Source organism: Trichomycterus rosablanca, chromosome 23 (assembly GCF_030014385.1).
Source record: "Trichomycterus rosablanca isolate fTriRos1 chromosome 23, fTriRos1.hap1, whole genome shotgun sequence".
Lineage (NCBI taxonomy): Eukaryota > Metazoa > Chordata > Actinopteri > Siluriformes > Trichomycteridae > Trichomycterus > Trichomycterus rosablanca.
In genome coordinates this window covers 2,274,918-2,295,050 of record NC_086010.1, presented here as the reverse complement: position 1 = coordinate 2,295,050, position 20,133 = coordinate 2,274,918, and the positions used below count along the sequence as shown (strand labels likewise).

Here is a 20,133-nt window from a genome sequence, read left to right as displayed (position 1 = left end):
CATGTACTTTTAAATGTTCATCTGTGCAAATAAAAGCAAATATACATATATCAAGACAAGTAATATTAAAACTAATAAAAAAATAATAATGCTTTTTCAAATGGTGTGTGGAGCCTTAACTGCTTATGACATCTCAGCATGATTTTTTAACCTTCGCAAAATAAATAAAATTCTATGCTACAGACTGGCTGAATGTAATCGTAAGACTATATTATTGTTATTATTATTATTATTATTATTGTTAATATTATTATTATTATTATTATTATTATTATGGAGAAAATATAGTATTCTTTCCCAAATAGGGTTTTTTGTTGTTGTTTTTGGCACCCCTAGTGGCCAAAACTAGTGATTGGACTAAACCAGACTATATGGCCAAATTGTATGGACACCTGAAGATTAGCTTGTTGGGCATCCAGTATTCATTTGAAAATGCCTCTACCACCTTCTGGAGAGGGGTTTAAAAAATTCTAAACTGTGTCTGTGGGTATTTGTGTCCTTTTAGTCAAAAGACTTGTAAGAGGTCAAAAGACTTGTTTGTAAGGTTAGGCACCAATGTTGGACAAGACGCCTGGCTCACATTGAACGTTTAGTTTCTCCAAACTGTTTATATGTTCAAATCATATTTATTATATATATTTTATACCTGAAATGAGTGTGGCTGAATATAGTGCATTATAGTTGCACTGGTCTCACTAACACTTACAGAATTTGTCGAACCAGCATCTAAAAATCAGTAGTCGTCTGTAGCTGATTGTCACGAGAACTTTCCTCTGTTCTAGACGTCTGTTTGTTCTCTGTGGTGCTGAACCTGAAGGAAAGCCGAATGGCGAGTCTCCGTAACGAGTGGTTGATGGTGTCTCTGAGCGCTGAAGACGAGAAATAGAAGATGAACGGGTCCAAGGAAGCGTTCAGGGTGCTGGGGAGCAGGGCGTACACTCTCCATTTAGGACTGTTCCAATAAATAAAACCCACCACATGAGACAGATTTAAGGGCATGAAACAGATTATGAAGACCAGGAAGGTGACCAAAGCGAGTCCGATGGCCCTGAGACGCTTCTTACGGTTGAAGTTGGGCAGCCGCGAGAGGATGAAGATGAATTTCACGTAGCAGAAGCAGGAGATTATAAACGGGATGCTGAAAAGTACGATGGCCAGCTCCAGACGAAACGGGAGAAGGACGCTGAGCTGCTCGTCACTGAACTCCTTGTAGCAGGAGTTTTTGTGGGATGGATCCAGCTGGGTTTTGTTGTGTTTATAGTACTGCATGAAGTAAACAATACTGCAGTGGCCCATGGACAGGATCCAGATCATGAAGCTGGCGAGCACGGCCATTCTGGGATCTCGCTTGAGTTTGTAGGCGATAGGGAAGGCCACGCCCAGATAGCGCTCCACACCAATAGCAGTTAGGAGCAAGATGCTGTTGTGGAAGGTGCTGTAGAAGATAAATCCCGACAGTGGACAGAGAAAGTAGCTGACCGTCCATTTCATGTCGGCCGCCTCTTTGGTGTGGAATGGGAGAAACAAGAGGAAGACCAGGTCCGAGATGTTGAGGTTGAGCAGGAGAACGTCGAGCGGTGTGGCTCGCTGTCTCATTTTTCGGATGAAGATGAAGAGGGCGAGCAGGTTGGCGGGGAGCCCTGTGATCAGTGTGATACTGTCCACAAGCAGGACCCACATGCGTAGGTCTTCGGTCCACACCGTGCCCGGCATTTTGGTAAACTGGAAAACGAGAAGTTTTGGTAACCATCTATAGTCAATCATCACTAATGAAGAAATAGTTGCACAAATTTAATTACAGAACGTTCTGCACCACCGAATGAGTGATTTCAATTGCAGTGTGTATATTTTCAAGCCATTTTCATCACACCAACATTTTTAAATTACCCTAATAATTTAGTATTATAAATAGTATGTCCTGTTTATAATGATTTAAATACAGTTTAAATTTAAACTACCACTTTTAAAAATACTGGATGGGCGGACGGATGGTCTGAAGACCACAGCCTTTATTAAGTACCTTTAAAAGGCTTATAATAAGAGATACGATCTAAATTATATACAGATGTGAGCAGACTCTATAAGCACAACAAACTAAATTTAGGTGCAGGAGTGCAGAAACAGGTTTTCCTAAATTTAATGAGATTGCTCCAGTGTGGACTTGAAGTGCAATTTAATTTTAGCAGCGGAGGAAACGGTTCTGTAATACGATCATATAAAGCAGTGTTACGCAGTAGTGCTGATAGCTCTGATCTTAATCATTAGTCTGCCAGTAGAGAGTTGGCTAGACTGATGAATAATAACGCTACTAAAGAGAAACACTGATTTATACTAAACTTAGTATGTGTACTATTACTGCTCTACACTATTACTGCTCTACTGTACTGTACAATAACAGCTCTATATTATTCCAGCTCTATACTAATATAGCTCTATACTATTACAGCTCTATATTATTACTGCCCTGTTATATTACAGATCTGTACTATTACACCTCTGTACTATTACAGGATACTATTACAGCTCTACTGTACTATTACAGCTCTATACTATTGCTGCTGTGTAGTATTACTACTCTAAACTGTTATAGTGCTGTACTACTATATGTTCTGTATTATTACAGCTCTAAATACATTAAAATTTATTAATGTAAACTTTTACAATAACATTTTATGTTTTAAATTGTGCAGGTTTAAAAATAATTACAAACTGAAATTTGACATCATGCAACAAGTGGCATATATATGAATATACGTATATATATATATATATACACATACATAACACATGCTTATAGTTCATATTAGGGATTCAATCATGTGTTAAAATCTTTTACATCATCTGCACATGACTAGATATAACACATATTAACATTTGTTTACCTTTAACAATAAATAAATAATAAATGTGTAAGCTGTAAAGCAACATCAGCTCATGTAGATCAGAAGTCATACCTTTAGCTGTGCAGGGATGGGTTTTGGCTCTGATGGTGCACTTTGTGATGCACACTGTAAACGCTGCTGATATTTCTAGTTCTGAATGAGCTTAAGGTCTAATTATACAAAAATAACGGGGCTGTAATGAGAAGTCATGTGATAAATGTTCACACCACCGACTCACTCAAAAAAACCTCTTAGTTCCTTTAGTCTGCAGAGTGTTAACCAGAGACTAACAGCGTCCTGAGCCACTCACGCAATGAGTAGTAATTGAACCATGTCATGGTAGTTTTGGGTAATTTCTGGAGGATTTTTTTTACTTTGGGGGGTAATTGTAGAACTTTGTAGTTCTACAATTACTGACTGTAGTCCATCTGTTTCTCTACATGTTTTTTTTACCTGCTTTCACCCTGTTCTTCAATGGTCAGGACCCCCACAGAGCAGGTATTATTTAGGTGGTGGATCATTCTCAGCACTGCAGTGACACTGACATGGTGGTGGTGTGTTAGTGTGTGTTGTGCTGGTATGAGTGGATCAGACACAGCAGCGCTGCTAGAGTTTTTAAATACTGTGTCCACTCACTGTCCACTTTATTAGACACGCCTACCTAGTTGGTCCACCTTGTAGATGTAAAGTCAGAGATGATCGCTCATCTACTGCTGCTGTTTGAGTTGGTCATCCTCTAGACCTTCACGCTGCCCACAGGGCGCTGTTGGCTGGATGTTTTTGGTTGGTGGACTATTCTCAGTCCAGCAGTGAGAGTGAGGTGTTTAAAAACTCCATCAGTGCTGCTGTGTCTGATCCACTCATACCAGCACAACACACACTAACACACCACCACCATGTCAGTGTCACTGCAATGCTGAGAATGATCCACCACCTAAATAACACCTGCTCTGTGGTGGTCCTGTGGGGGTCCTGACCATTGAAGAACAGGGTGAAAGGAGGTGGTTTTAATGTTATAGCTGATCGGTGTACATGAACATTTCTTAATTTTATGGTGTTTTTATAATTATATAATGTAATTTAACTTTGTGACGTGGCCCATTGGTCCTGCTTTTTTTGTGTTTTGCAAGAAAGTGTAGTTTGAGGTGCTGATTTTGTCACGCCAATGTGAAGCTTGTTGTTTGTTTCATTTTGGAAATGTGGAAAAAATTCCTTTTACATCTTACATTTTTATGCGTTGGGTTTTCATACAGACCCTGACAGCATTTTTTTTGGTGGTGCAGTCAGACAAACTCTAATTATACGGACACAGCTGTGAAGAATCAGGAGTCCAAACACATACACTGTTCAGAATCATTCAGTCACAGAAGCAAACTCATGAAGATCTTGGGAATTTTACGACGTGCGCATCAGGTATAAGTTAGTTCAGGTCTGAGGTACTACAGCCTTCCTGCATGCTCAAACCAGACAGGTTATTCCCTCTCTTACCTCCTATAAGAAGACATTAACAGCTGAACCGGTCGCTCGCACATCAGCAGCTTGTTTAAGCTTTCAGTTTCTGTAACGTTTGACATGTTAACCAGACTATTTATAAATCTGCTACTGGAAATGTCTGAGCTCTGAGTTTTAATTCTGTGTTTGAAACAGGAAGTATGTCAGGGCTGTCGGCAAGCTGCTGGAAACCTCATCATTCTCATCATTTACATTACATTTACATTTTCTGCATTTAGCAGACGCATTTAGCAGACGCCTTTATCCAAAGCGACTTACATTACAGTTACAGTATACAGTCTGAGAAGTTGAGGGTTAAGGGCCTTGCTCAAGGGCCCAACAGCAGCAGCCTGGCAGTGGTGCGGCTTGAACCAGCGATCTTCTGATTACTAGTCCAATACCTTAACCACTAGGCTACACGGCTTTATGTTTAAATAGGTCAACTTCACAGTGAAAATACATAGGAAATTAAAATTAGGATTAAAATTAGTAGGAATGTGTATGGACTGTGTCTTTGGGAATTTGTGCCCATTAAGTCCAGAGAGTGTTAGTGAGGTCAGGCACAGAATCGATGTTCTAAATTATTCCAATGTAGTTTGATGAGGTTTGCTTCATGCTGGAACAGGAAAGGCCCTTCCCCAACCTGTCTCCACAGTCAGAAGCATAATTTTACAGAAGTGTGGCTGAAACATGTGAACGTTATAATTAGAAGGAGGGTGCACATACTTTTGAGCATACAGTGTATGTTGAGTACTTTTTTTTGAGGTCTTGTGTTCATCTATTTGATTCTTGTTTCAAAAGCTTCTTTGATTTCGGTTTATTTATAATAATAATACATTTTATTTATATAGCGCTTTTCAAGATACTCAAAGACGCTTTTTTTTATTTGGTTCTGTTGAAAGGTTCTAGACTGCTGATAGACCTCACAAAGGTAAAGGCTTTTTACCCGTGTGATCCACACTCTTACACAGATGCTGACTGTCACCAAACTAAATAAGTTGACCAGTCTATGTGTTCTATGAAACCCAAGCTAGACTTATTAAAGAGTGCAGCTGCTGGACTGGCCTGTCTGCAGCCCAAACACAACACATGGAAACCCTGTGGAGTTGCACAGCTAGCGAGTTTGAATCCCTGCTCTGCTATCGACCATCCAGGTGCCTACACAGACAACAACTGGCTGGCAGTGGAAGTGGAAATACAAAATTGGGTAACTGGATACACCTAGATTGGGAGGAAAAATGCATTAAAAACTGGATCACTTGGTGTCTTGAGTCTCAGAAGAATCTAGACTGTAATTAGACTTTTAACTTGTTTATTGCTTTACTTTTTACTTTTTATTTTAATAATGTACACTGTACCATGTGCTGTGGTAGAGATGTGCAATCAAAGACAATAGTTAATGAGGCTGCGGTCATAAAATAAATATGCCCAATATGAAAAGGTCCTTCTTTGAGGAACTTTGAGGAACTTAAATCACAGAAAAAATTTTATATAACATAAACCAAATATACTTAAAAACATGTAACATGTAGATCCTTGAGCAGCCTTGTTGTATTTGTTTGCTATTAACCTTTACTATAAATAATCAGCTTCAGAGTTTCAGTGGTGAAAACAGGAAGGAAGCCTTGACTGCCAGAAAGTCCTTGGTATGACTTATGCTTTAATTATTGTTAAGAAGAAAAAACACCGTTTTTATTTGTGTCATTTGTGCCATCCCCTTCCTCCTGGCCCCACTTCTGACAGAATTATAGCACCAAGTCTTTTTTTATAATCCTTTATGAATGAAGCCAGGAATCTGAGATCATCTCCTCAGTCCAAAATCTCTCCAGGTCCTCAGGGTTCCTCTTGTGGACAGCTTTTCAATTTAGATGCCTGGGATGGTGGGTCTTCCTAGAGCGGTCAAAGATCCCAACGGTGCTACCGGCCTGGTCAGGTGCTCTACAGAGACATTTGGACGCTTCTGAGGGAAGGGTAACGGTGCTGTAACGGCGACTCCAGTACGGCCGCTATTGTGTGGTCAAAGCATCAGGATGAGCAGTGGAGGAATACCTCGGTGTAATATGTTCACTTGTGCATGTTACGGCTCTGTGTAGAAATCCGCCGCTGGATAATGAAAGAAGAGCCCATGAAGATGGCATGTGCCATTTCGCAGGTTCTTGATTGATTCATCTAAAAACCAGACATTTTTACAGTCTCAGAGACCAGTCCAGAGTCGGAATAGTGAGTTCGAAGCATGAATGATGTTGTGCTGACGTTGCTTCCTCAGCCAGATCAGAACTAAAAGATCCAACTGATTCAAGACTGAACATGAGCTTAATGTTTCCACTTCTCCTTTACAGTTGCCTGGGCAGCTCTAACAGGAAGGAAACCAACTAGTTGTAAAAGTAACACCCTGTTACCATCCCATGTAGGTCAGAACTGTTCTTCTGCATGTAAGAAGATTGTATGACTGTATAAAAAGTAATAAAAAAACATACATAAACCATGAAGCATCCAGTTCTGTAAAAACTAAAATACTTGTCTAAGAAACTAGACCAAAGCATTTTGCAAGCATGTACATGATATGGTCAAGGTTATGCGGCCACCCGACCATGATCTTGTTGGATGTCCCATTCAAAGACCAATATGGTGTGGTTTCTTCCTTCGCTTTGTAGCTATAACAGCCTCCACTCATCAGGGAAATCTTTCCTCAGAAATATTGGAAAGTGTCTGTGGAAAATGTGTTAATTCAGTCAAAGGAGCATTTATGTGGTCAGGCATTGATGTTGGACAAAAGGTGACAGATCATTTAAAAGTTGCATTTTACTCATGTCATCTTTTTTGGAAGATTAATACATTTAAATGTGACTAATTAGCCAAAACAGAAGAAATCACAAATACTTTTTATTTTTTACAGTGTTGTATATACTTTTTTATTTATTTATTTTTTTTTTACACTTATGAAATTAGTTTCAGCCACACCCATTGCTAATAAGTATGCATGTCTATATACTTATGCATGTCCATATGCTATATAGTGAGTGTATTGGTTGCATTGGTCTCACGAACCCTAAAAATCGGTACTGGTCTGTAACTGATTGTTACGAGAACTGTCCTCTGTTCTGGAACTCTGTTTGTTGTCCGTAGTGGTGATGCAGTTTGGTAGTTGGTAGTTGCAGGAGGAAAGGTTCAACCGAATGGTGAGTCTCCGTAACAAGTGGTTGACGGTGTCTCTGAGCGCTGAAGACGAGAAATAGAAGATGAACGGGTCCAAGGAAGCGTTCAGGGTGCTGGGGAGCAGGGCGTACACTCTCCAAGTAGGACTGTTCCAATGAATAAAACCCACCACATGAGACAGATTTAAGGGCATGAAACAGACTGTGCTTTGGTAAACTGGAAAACATGAACACCCATTTTAAACAGTTTTTAATATTTTGTACAGATATTTTGTTATTACATTTTGTACAGATGTAGTCAATATTTACGTACACTTGTAGGGAACGTGTGTATTATGGACAGTATTGGGATTTCTTTTTGAATGATATATCATTACTGGTTCCACTGACAGCAAAACAGCCCTGGAGATACCAGGACCACCATAAAACACCCTCTATAGCTCTCATTCATTGCACAGAATTGTGTTTTTCCTCTGCTGGGTCACCTTTTACCAAATTCCTTGTTTTTACCATTTCATAATAGTTCTTTGTTTATTTATTTAGTAGTTAGCTTAGCTTATTGTGTTCCTTGGTTAGTATTAGTTAGTTCTGTTAGCATTCGCGATTAGCATTAGCGATTAGCACAGGGCTTATTGTAGTCATCCTGAGATTTCTTGTTCTTTATATTTCTTATTAACGTTTTATATTTACTTGTAGTCACACTAGCCCCCTTCAAAGTTTTCTGTCACTGTACTTTCTGGTGGTGTTTTTGTGTATTTTATGTATTTTTGTGTCAATAAGCACTAGGGTTGCCAACTTTCAGAACTGGAAATAAGGAACACCCTGGGCTGGCGGGATGCCAAGTGTTTACCTGAGCGGGGGGGGGGGGGGGGGGCACCTGTAAACAACATATCGGGTCTTACACCATCATAGAAGCATTATTAAAATGTTTTATTTAGGCTGTGTAACATTTATTATTTTCATTCTTTATAATAATAAATCAGAACCATATTTTAGGTAAAACAACAAACAACATTTTTACATAATCCATCTTCACACTGACATGCAGCCCCGGTTGTGGACTGTGTTGCCCACCCCAGCGCCCCCATAGCACCGGCCCTGCTTGTGTTACTTTAGTTTCGCCCTAAGCCGGATTCGGACCTAGGGCAGAAGAACGTGCACTATGCGCTCTGCCCACTGCGCTACTCAAACAGCTGAGAATTTATAGTGGTGGTAAATTCAGTACATTTTATGCACTCGGGTTGATCTGAGTCACTCAGTAATGTGATCCGGTTCACTTGGGTCACTTGAGTCAGTTGAGTCACTTGTACTGACGTTCTGATTGTGATTGATTTACTGCATTAAAATGCATCCAAATATCACGTGTTCTGTGCTCTCATCTTCTGTAAATAAATCCTTCTCTCTTAATTCTCTTGGCCCCTCACACTTCTCTTATCAGTGACAAGTTGACACTTTTTTAAGTAAAATCTTGATCATGCGGGAGAGGGGGGTGGACTCACCTACCAATCAGATGGGTATATTAATGGGTCAAGGGTTTAAAATTACCATGGGGGGCTATAAGTGGTACAGTACTAAAGTAGCCTGTAAGCATTTGCATTTTAATAATAATATAACTATATTTTGTTATTTTGTTTACAAGAAAATATGCTGCATTACTAATCTATACCACTACTGCTGATAATAATAATAATAATAATAATAGCATGTGCATAAAATAAGCCACATAACGAACCGCTTGTATTAAACTTATTACTTAGATTCATAGACTGGAGTGAAGTCGGTTTGGTTCAGCCAAATCATCTGAGTCAGATGTGTTTCCGGTGAGTCGGCTCACTCGCCTTGTATACTGAGCTGCAGCCAGTCAGAGGACTCGTAGGATCCGGGTTCATTGAGTTTTCGGACTCGTGATTCCTGATTCAGTACAAAGATTCGAATCATTAACCCGGGTGATTCAGGAACCGCCCAGCTCTGGTATCGAACAGTCTAATCTGAGCATTTGTCTCCCATTGATAAAAATACGGAACAAAGCGCGTCCCGTATCTGTCGGAACACCGCGTTTAGTTTCCAAATACGGAACGATTCCGTATTTTACGGGACGGTTGGCAACCCTAATAAGCACCTTCATTAATACCTAAACTCATGATTTGCTCCTCTTGTTACATTGTCCTCCAAACATATTTCTGGTAATTTTGAGCAAACAACTTGTTTATTTTGAATCGTGGGCAATATAAAGCACTTTTGACTGTGGACAGTGACACCTAATGTTGTCGCATCACACTGGGCTTAATGCACTTATCAGGGTATATACGTGGTTGTATTTTTGCTAATAAAGGAGTCAAAACAGCACCAGAAACTCCTACACTGCATGTTCACTTTTATAACACTAACTGTTTTCAATGCACTATCTGGTGTCACGTTTATTATCGCATCTTGAGACATCATGTACTGTTTTTGATTCATTCAGGTTACTTTTATTCATATTGTGTTCATATCTGAAACGAATCGCACCAGAATTTCTCGAAACGGGCCGTGAATCCAAACATCCTGCTCAAACACCCTTGGTCTGCTTATTAGGTGCACCAGAGGACAGGAAGCTTCACACTAACTGTAACTAACTGCGACAGAGCTATCACACCAGGGTTCGTTTGAATCCAGCCAAAGCTGACGAATAGAAACAGAAATGAACGTTTCAGAAGCAGAAATGATTAAATTTCCAAGACTACAATGAAATTCTACTGTATGTGTGATTTTAATTATGCAAACCACTCCAAACTTTCACTTGCTAACTGGGGTGGCACGGTGGCTCAGTGGGTAGCACTGTTGCCTCACAGTAAGAAGGTCCTGGGTCCGATTCCCAGGTGGAGCGGTACGGGTCCTTTCTGTGTAGAGTTTGCATGGGTTTCCTCCCGCAGTTCAAAAACGTGCAAGTGAGGTGAATTGGAGATACAAAATTGTCCATGACAGTGTTTGATATTAAACTTGTGAACTGATGAACCTTGTGTAATGAGTACCGTCCTGTCATGAATGTAACCATAGTGAGTAAAACATGATGTTAAAATTCTTATAAATAAATGAACAAATTTACTTGTTAATTGACATTCAGCAGTAAAGCGATATGTGATAAAGCAATATAATTAAGTCATTATGATTTAGAATTACTAATTCTGATTACTAGAATTGAACTGCTACTTCTAAATCACACATTTTCAGTGTATAAACAAACACACTAATATAATCTCTGAAATGAACCTGGAGTTCACATCGGGTGCAGACCTGAGCCTACAAGCAAAATGTGTTCAGCCTCGTAATCAATGTTTAATTTATTCCAAAGGGGTTCAGTGAGGGTCGAGTTTGGGTCTCATTAAAACTCATTAACTCATTAAAAATATAAATACCATAGTGTTTTTTCAACTTTCACAGTTATGCTTCAACTGGAAAGGACCTTTCCTAAACCCAAAATGTAAAAAATCTTACCTGTTAGAAATGGGTCCTGTAATGATTTATGTAATGAAATAAAATAATGGATATAGATCTTTCCAAAAGAACTAAACTCAGAAACAATTATTTAATAGTGTAAAAATGGATAATTAAGACAAGAATCCAACCTTCAAAAATGCAGCAACGGTTGTGGCTCTAATGAAGCACTTTTTTGGTGTGCACGTTAATATTGTTACCTCATGACGTTAAGGGATTAGATAAGAGATTTGTTAGATTTATTTTTAAAAACATTTGTCATATCCTGTCAACCACTTACAAAAATACACATCAGTCCACATAGTAACCAGTTAGAAACGATCTAGCCTGTACATTGTATGGACAAAAGTATGTGGAAAATTACAAGGATTGACATTGGTATTGACACTTGTCAAAGTCTTTAAAATTACTATGGAGTTGCCCATATTGCTCTCTTTTGTGGCTATAACAATCTCCACTCTTTTGGGAAAGCTTTTTTTACAAGACTGGTCTGTCATGTGCATGAGCTGTGCCTTAATGGTTGTGGAGGAGTACCCATAAGCTAGGAAAAATTCATAGGCATTACATTAAAACTCACTCATTTGATATGTTTAATCTCAGACAGCATGGTAGCGCTGTCTCCTCACAGCAAGAAGGGTCTGGGTTAGATGCCCCAAGGTCCTTTCTGTGTGGAGTTTGCATGTTCTCCCTGTGTCCATGTGGGTTTTCTGCGGGTGGTCCAGTTGTCTCCCACTAGTCCAAAGACATGCCGTCAGACCAATTAGAGAGAATCGAAAATACCCTAAGTGTGTCTTTCTGCCCTGTGATGGACTGGCGACCTGTCCAGGGTGTTTCCCGGACCCACCACGACAAAACAGGCACTTTGCAGGTGAGAGGAGGCTTAATGTTTCATATACGCAGAATGTATCTATAGAATCTATTATTATCACCTGGATAGAGATGATTTTAATGTTATTTGAACTTATGTAGAAATTCAGTTTATTCTGAAAGGTTCACAAACATTCTCCACTGAATGTATATTAAGTGAAAGTAGGTTTGGAAGAGAAACACTCAGATCTCAGTAGTCTGTTTCAGCATGGCAAAGATGTCATTTTTAATATAAATTGATAAATACTCCACAGGTAGATGAATTGAGGCAAGGCGATTTTCTCTCTGACCTTTTCTCCCTCAGTCATGGCCAATATTGTCTGTAAAGTGCACAACCAAGCAGCGGGCACCAATGAGACTTGAACCCGCTTATCAGCTGTAGGCAAATGTAACATACTTGAGCTTGAGCAGCCCGGAACTTTAAATTAAAATGCATTAAAACATAATTGGCCTGTAAAGAATTTTAATTACATTGCTGATACAAAGATTTAGCAATGTTGAAACTAGCATTTAATTTTGTCCCTAATGCTTGTAGTGTGGTAACACTCCTCCTGACCACCAGAGGGCAGAATCGGCAGAGGTATAGATTTGTCATGACGTTTACCTCCTTTTTACACCTGTTACACAGTAAACTTTGGGCTCTGTCAACAGTGTTGTGTTTTTCCTGCCTAATGTTTAAGTCTGAGCCATGTGGTCCAGTGGTATTTTGACCCCTGGACCATTCATACAATAATTAACTTTCTGTTTAACCATTGCTTAAGCTTAGTCAGGGTCACAGTGGATCCAAGTCATGGTAAAAAAGCAGGAAACGCCACAAACAGGGCACACACACACTTAGATTTTTTTTGTATCCACCCAAAAAAGAGCTCATCAGTGTTTTTTGACTCTATAAAAAGTCTCTTGGCTGATTCATATGTGCTGGGTGTTTGTGAGCGCTGGCATGCATGTGTGGGTTTTCTATGTGTCTGTGCAGGTTGGCATGCATGGTCCTGGGACGTCTGTGCACGTTGTGAGGTCTGTGATGTCCGACTGTAGGTCGTTTCATGATCTGGATGGTCTGTAGAGGGCGTGGTTGCTGTAAAGGCTCCCGTGGCAGCGTTCTAAACTCTGCCGGTCGCAGAACAGGAGGGGGGGTCGGAACAGCCTGACCTTCACGGTTGATCTGCTTGGCTGGAAGAGTCTGACTGGGTATGGGTTGAGTCCCGGGGTGCTGCAGGGCGGTTTGGGTTTGGTGTGTCATGTTAGGGAGGGGGTTTGAGGTCTGACTGGTGTGCTGCTGCAGGGCGGCCTGGGTGAGCGGTACAGGGTTTGAGGTGACCTGTCTGTGATCTGGAGCAGCCTGAGCGGTGAAACGTGTTGGTGTAGAGGTCTGGTTGGTGTGCTGCTGCAGGGCGGCCTGGGTGAGCGGAACAGGGTTTGAGGTGACCTGTCTGTGATCTGGAGCAGCCTGAGCGGTGAAACGTGTTGGTGTAGAGGTCTGGTTGGTGTGCTGCTGCAGGGCGGCCTGGGTGAGCGGAACAGGGTTTGAGGTGACCTGTCTGTGATCTGGAGCAGCCTGAGTGGTGAAACGTGTTGGTGTAGAGGTCTGGTTGGTGTGCTGCTGCAGGGCGGCCTGGGTGAGCGGTACAGGGTTTGAGGTGACCTGTCTGTGATCTGGAGCAGCCTGAGCGGTGAAACGTGTTGGTGTAGAGGTCTGGTTGGTGTGCTGCTGCAGGGCGGCCTGGGTGAGCGGAACAGGGTTTGAGGTGACCTGTCTGTGATCTGGAGCAGCCTGAGCGGTGAAACGTGTTGGTGTAGAGGTCTGGTTGGTGTGCTGCTGCAGGGCGGCCTGGGTGAGCGGAACAGGGTTTGAGGTGACCTGTCTGTGATCTGGAGCAGCCTGAGTGGTGAAACGTGTTGGTGTAGAGGTCTGAGTTTGTGCGGTTTGATGCTGAGGAGCATTTGTTCTCTGGGATATGCCTACATTTTGCTGCCTGGCTGTCATACTTTGCTGGTCTGTTCGATACCGTCTCTGCGCAGCACCTTGAGCAAGTTGCCTTAACAAGTCTCTTCTGGAAGGATTGGAGACATTCCTTATTCGTCCGTCCACCGGTGACCTTCGCGGTCTCAGATTCGGACCTGGACTCGCTCTTTCTGAGTCTGACCTGTCTTGTGATGAAGTCTGGGACTCGTCGCTGTCTGAATCTTCCGCTTGATGATTGGGATATGCTGGTGTACCATGCATGCGGTCCCACGGCATCTGACGGAGATCTGCACTTGCATCAGAGCGATTAGAAACTTCGTTTGGTACTGGTTGGGATCGGGTGTGGTTTGGACTCGTGTGCCGGTTGTGTGAGTAGCCGTTATGAACGTTATCACTGTGCTCTACATGTTCTAAGGTTCTCCTAAGTGCAGCCGGTCCTGCGTGGTCTCCCTGTGTCGGGTTCCTGAGGTACTGAGGATGATTCTGCTCCTGAAATCTGTTGCTTCGCTCCTCATACTGCATGGCATTTTGGGCGTTCTGGTTCTCCTGGCGAGGCACGACAAGCTGCTGGACCGTATTTGGATCGCTTTGTTGATGGTTGTGGTTCTCGTTCGGCCGTCCTGAAGGCGTCTGGGGTGCGGCGAGACTGACGTGCACCGTCGCAGGCTGTGCGTCGGCATTCCGCTGCCGGGGCTGAGTGTTGAGGTTGATGAGGACGGTCTGAGTTCCTTGCTCGCCGTGGCCCGTCTGGATTAGAATATTCGGATTCTGTTGTGGGCGACCGTGTGGATTTGATTGGCTGTTTTCATGCCTGTATGAGTTGGAGTTTCCGTCTGTGTTATCCGGACGTATGTTGTTATTTTGTGGGATGTTATTGTTGATCGGTCTGTTTTGTCTCAGCGGTTCATTGTTTCCGTGACCGGTGTGCCAGATGTTTGTGGTGTTTTGATCGAGTCTGTTTACATGATGCAGAGGTGGATCAGGTTGGTCTTCAAGGAACTCGGGATTGTCATGGCCATTCTGTAACGCTGCAGGACTCTAAAAAATAAGACATTCATAACATCATTCATATGGATTTTTAAATGTTGTAAACAGCGACACCATGTGGCCAAAAGTATGTGCACACCTCACCACAGGCTTGTTGGACATTTCATTCCAAAACCATTGGTGTTTAATCGGTTGCCTCTCACTTCTATTGGCTATAACATTCTCCTCTTCTTAATTCATAATTTTGGAGTGTGCCTGTAGGAATTTGTGCCATTCAGTCTAAACAGAATGTGTGAGATTGAGCACTGATGTGTGACGAGAATGTCTGGCTTGCAATCAGTGTTCCGATTCATCCAACAGCTGTTTAGTAGGGTTGAGGTCAGAGTTAAGTCAAGCTAGAACAGGAAATGACCTTCCCTAAACTGTTGCCATAAAGTTTAAGGCATATTCAACATAACGTTTACATTGTCAGCATTTATCAGACGCTTTTATCCAAAGCGACTTACAGTACTGTGACAGTATATTTCGTCTAAGCAATTGAGGGTTAAGGGCCTTGCTTAAGGGCCCAACAGTGGCGACCTGGCAGTGGTGGGGCTTGAACCAGCAACCTTTTAATTACTAGTCCAGTACCTTAAGTGCCAGGCTACAACTGCCCTACAAAGAAATAACTGAGTTTATACACCTACGTTTAATATTGGACAGTCGTAGACTAGTGGGTAGAGGTGCATGTTACCAACTGGAAGGTTGTGGGTTTGAATTCGGGCTCTGCCACTGTCGGGCCCTTAAGCAAGGCCCTTAACCCTCTTGGCTCCAGGGATGCCACATAGTGGCTGACCTTGCTTCCAAAGAATTTTGATCTGTACATGTGTAGACATTAATATGACGAATAAAGGTGTCCCATCTGCTTTAAATTATTATTATTATTATTTAATATAACCGGCATCCACACACTTTTGACCAAATATCTGTATGCTAGCTATTTTCCTACCGTCGGCCTGTTGTTCAGACTTTGCTTCTGATGTCTGATGACGGTCCTGAGCCTCCGATCGACTGAAACAGACAGACCTGAGGGTCACATGTGCAGTCCGAAACACCGGAGGTCAGACGTGACGGAATAAAGACGAGTTTTACCTCTACGCTGGCGAAGAATCAGCACGATGGCGACGATAATTAACACGAGAGCGACAAAACAGGCAACGACGATTCCTGCTACGGCGCCCACGCTCAGACACGTACCTGCGAAGAGCCCGAAAAGAAAAGATTTATTTACAGACGTCTCTGATGGACGTCGACATTTCACATATTTATTCATTTATTTATTCATTCAGTCATTGTCTGTTTTACCACCATTTTATCCTGGTCATTGTGCATATAGTGGACAGCAGCCTGGAACCCTGGACAGGTTGCCAGTCCATCACAGGGCAGACACACACACACACACACACAATTTTGTAGGTCTTTGGGCTTGTGGGAGGAAACCGGAGCACCCGGAGAAAACCCACGCAGACACACAAAGGACCCCAGGCCCTACTGTGATGCGACAGCTCTACCCACTTTACCACTGTGCCGCTTACCGCTGTGGCATTACCATGTTAACACTTACATGGAACAGTGGTCTGTCACCAAGGGTTCAAGAAAATCCCCAAACACACACACACACAGAGAGAGAGAGAACGTGTCCGCATGGTCAGATATAATACAACAACCAGCTTTAGCCTAGTAGTTAAGTTACTGGACTAGTAACCAAAAGGTTGCCAGTTTAAGCCCCACCACTGCCAGGTTGCCACTGTTGGGCCCTTGAGCAAGGCCCTCAACCCTCAATTGCTCAGATTGTATACTGTCACAGTACTGTAAGTCGCTTTGGGTAAAAGCATCCGCTAAATGCCGAAAATGTAAACAACCAGCAGGAAACAGAATGAATTAGAAGCGTACTTGAAATACATGGAATACACCGCCCACAGTCGAGCGAGTTTTACATCATGTGATTTTCGAGGCTGCCTCTTCTGTCCATGTGATCAGCAACCAACCTGATCTTCTCATTTATGGCAGACCTGTTTTGTTGGTTCTTGGATCTGACCATCCAGAAAATCAGTGCATTTCAGCATGAAGTGACAGTTTGGGTGGTCCTCCTGACCTTGGCAAAGATGCTGCTGTTCCATGTACTTTATACATTGGCACACAGCTTTCTGAACTTCCCCACTGTAATGTTTGTCGTTTACGTGGGAATTGGGGACAAAATAGAACTGCTGCTGCCACTAGGGGGCGCCAAAGCGGATCATTCGTTCGGGTGTTCTTTTTTATGCAGTTCTTCTTTTTATCTGGGCTTGGGACCTGCACTGAGGGTGCACTGATGTGTACCCCCCCCCCCCCCCTTCCCTCAATAGCTAGTTTCACATAACACCATGCACCTTCTGATTTGGACCCTCAAAACAATAATGTTCCAATAACTGAGAAACGGACGTAAGCCATCCACGAAGCGATTTCCCTGCACAGATATCCATTCCAGCTCACTCACCCACAACGCTGAGGCTGATCTGCTGCTGCGACGTTTTCATGGTGACGCTGTTACTCGCCGAGCAGACGTACTGGCCGCTCTGATTGGTGGAGAAGACCTGCAGGCTCAGCGCGCCGCCGGTCGACTGGCCGCCCGCCAGCGTCTGGCCGTTAAACTGCCACGATAGGAGGGCGGGGGGCAGAGACACACATGTGCAGGTCAGCCGGACCGACTGACCCACGGTGGAATCTCCGCCGCCCACGCAATCCGAGGACGTTTTGGTCATCTGAGGCGTGTCCGGACCATCTGGAGTAGAACAAATATCATAACGTAAGACATTAAGACAGAAGAGTAAGATGGAGTTGCCTCCCCACTGTACTGCTGCTACACTATAGGGACAAAAGTATTGGGACGCCCCTTCTAATTTTAAGAAAATTACATGCTTCTAGTTTGGCAGCAACAGTTTAGGGAAGGCCCTTTCTTGTTCCAAGAGAAACAAGCTCTACAAAGACATGAAGAAAAGCTTTTAAAGTTTAAAGAGACTCCACATTTTTGGGAAGGCTTCCTACTATTTTTTGTACTGGGTGTGGTAACTATCGGCCAGAGAATTAAAAGAGGCTTTGTGATGCTGGACGAGAATGCGTGGCTTATAGTCAAAATTCCAATTTATTCCAAAGGTGTTCAAGGGGTTGAGGTCAGGGGTTCCTAGCAGGTCATAGATATTTCTCAATGATGGATTTTACACACTTTAAAAAGCCAAAATTCAGCCTCCCTGTTTAGTGTCTGGTTACGACACACATAAAATAGGGAGTACTAAGTATTTAGGGGTTGCCTCAACAGATCTGGTCCACATACCAGACATTAGGCACAGTTTTTACGCCGTATGCACTTCCTCACGCAACCCTCCTATTTCCATCCAGGCCTGGGATCAGCACTAAGAGCACAATGACCTAACGCCACCTCCACCAAGTGGACCTTCCAATGCTAGGGCTGTTTCGGCCACCACACGGTCTGACATTAGCCAATCATGTCCATGCAGACACCCGACGGGCTGATGGCACCACTCAGAATCGAACCCTGGATCCCCAGAACTTCTGCACCACTCAAGCATCGCTTGGATGAGTAGTCTTGTGTTTCTTTGGTGGTTTAGTGGGTCATTGGTCCTGATTTTCTACTTCTGCTGCTATAACCCATCTCTATAACATGTGACATTGAGACCGGCATCGTATTTTACAGGAAAAAATGGTGGTACCTTCTTGATGCATATTGTTAAATTGCTACTTCACTGTGGAGATGATGCAAGCAATTCTTTTATAGTGGCTTTAAGTCACGGCCTCTGACTTCTGCAACTCGGAGTGATAGACTGTGTGTAGTAGTGGGACAGCCTGACCTAGGTAGTGTGGCTGTAGTTCCATTTATTTATTAATCATATATTAACTTATTTTCAATGACTGTTCTGTGGACAGTTATACCATACTGATAGTCCTCACAAAGAGACTGTGAACTAATATAAATTCATACAGGACCTTTAGAAGGACTGGAAAACACAAAAGGGTACAAAAAGCATTAAGCTATCTACGCTCCACTGGTTTAGAACATACAGTTAACGGTGAGGCCGGCCGTCGCGCTCTGTGTGCTGACCGGGTTGCTGACGGTGCAGGTGTATTGTCCAGAATCGTTCCTGTTGGCTGGATTAATGATCAGAGATCCAGCGTTGATGTTTACACGAGGGTCTGAGGAGAGATCCGTGCCACCTTTGCTCCATGCCACTTTGGTCTCTGTGCCCTTGGACCAGCTGCAGCTTAGGGACACGTTGCCACCTTCTATAGCCAAAGAGGGCACGAACAGGCTGGCCGGACCAACAGCATCTAAAACACACAAACACACACACGAGGTCTTTTTGAAGGTCTTTTTAGTTTAGAACAATCCTCATGACTGTAGAAGATACTAGAAGATAATCAAACACTGAGGAACTCACTGTTCATGTCTTACCAAACACCCTCAGCGTGACCGAGCGCGAGTTGGTGGCCAGACCGGTGGTGGCAGCGGGCGTCACCGTGACCGTGTAGTTTCCGGCATCGCTGAGACGACTGGCGCTGATCTTGAGCTGCGTGGCGCCGATGTCCACTCTGCCCTGGTACTGAGTCAGGGGGTTGAGTACGGCCTGGCCACCGATCCAGTTGCCCAGCGTGCCTCCTCCAGGAGCGAGCCATGTGATGGAGAAGACGTTGGTGACGGTCTGCACTACGAACACGGCATCGCTTCCCGAGACAGCCAGGACGGGGGAAGTCTGGAACTGGATGGGCGCTGGGTCCTGACACAACGTCCACGGCAGCGCTGTTAAGATGTTAGTATTATTAGTCTCAACAGCTTTAATGTCCAAATTCATTACAGTTTTTTACTTTGTATTATTTAAATTGCTTAAAGTTTGTTGATGTTGTTAATATTGACAAAACGTATTTATTAAACTGTCTCATAATCAACCGTAATCATAAAACCTTCATTCATTTCATTATTTAATATTTAAGGTGACTTTTTTAGGCACCTGAAATATAAAATAGGCAGGGTGCGGGTTCAAATCTCAGCTCCACTTACCATAAAGAAGCACTTTGTAGTTTTACAATTACTGACTGTAGTCCATCTGTTTCTCTACTTTCACCCTGTTCTTCAATGGTCAGGACCCCCACAGAGCAGGTATTATTTAGGTGTAGGATCATTCTCAGCACTGCAGTGACACTGACATGGTGGTGGTGTGTTAGTGTGTGTTGTGCTGGTATGAGTGGATCAGACACAGCAGCGCTGCTGGAGTTTTTAAATACC

At 42.9% G+C, this 20,133-nt stretch overlaps 2 protein-coding genes across 2 annotated transcripts; both read right to left on the bottom strand.

The window, feature by feature from the left end:
• Positions 1–726: 726 nt before the first annotated feature.
• On the bottom strand, positions 727–1,713 carry LOC134300747 (free fatty acid receptor 3-like). The gene has a single exon (XM_062985168.1). The coding sequence runs from the start codon at positions 1,711–1,713 to the stop codon at positions 727–729; it is 987 nt and encodes a 328-aa protein (XP_062841238.1).
• A 10,324-nt stretch (positions 1,714–12,037) lies between these two features.
• si:dkeyp-97a10.3 (putative uncharacterized protein DDB_G0291608) lies at positions 12,038–19,526 on the bottom strand. The gene is made up of 7 exons (XM_062985167.1): positions 19,498–19,526; positions 19,306–19,442; positions 18,915–19,181; positions 17,335–17,619; positions 15,951–16,055; positions 15,808–15,869; positions 12,038–14,870 (listed from the first exon to the last, which is right to left on the bottom strand). The coding sequence occupies exons 1-7, from the start codon at positions 19,524–19,526 to the stop codon at positions 12,756–12,758; spliced, it is 3,000 nt and encodes a 999-aa protein (XP_062841237.1). The 3' UTR covers positions 12,038–12,755.
• Positions 19,527–20,133: the final 607 nt, after the last annotated feature.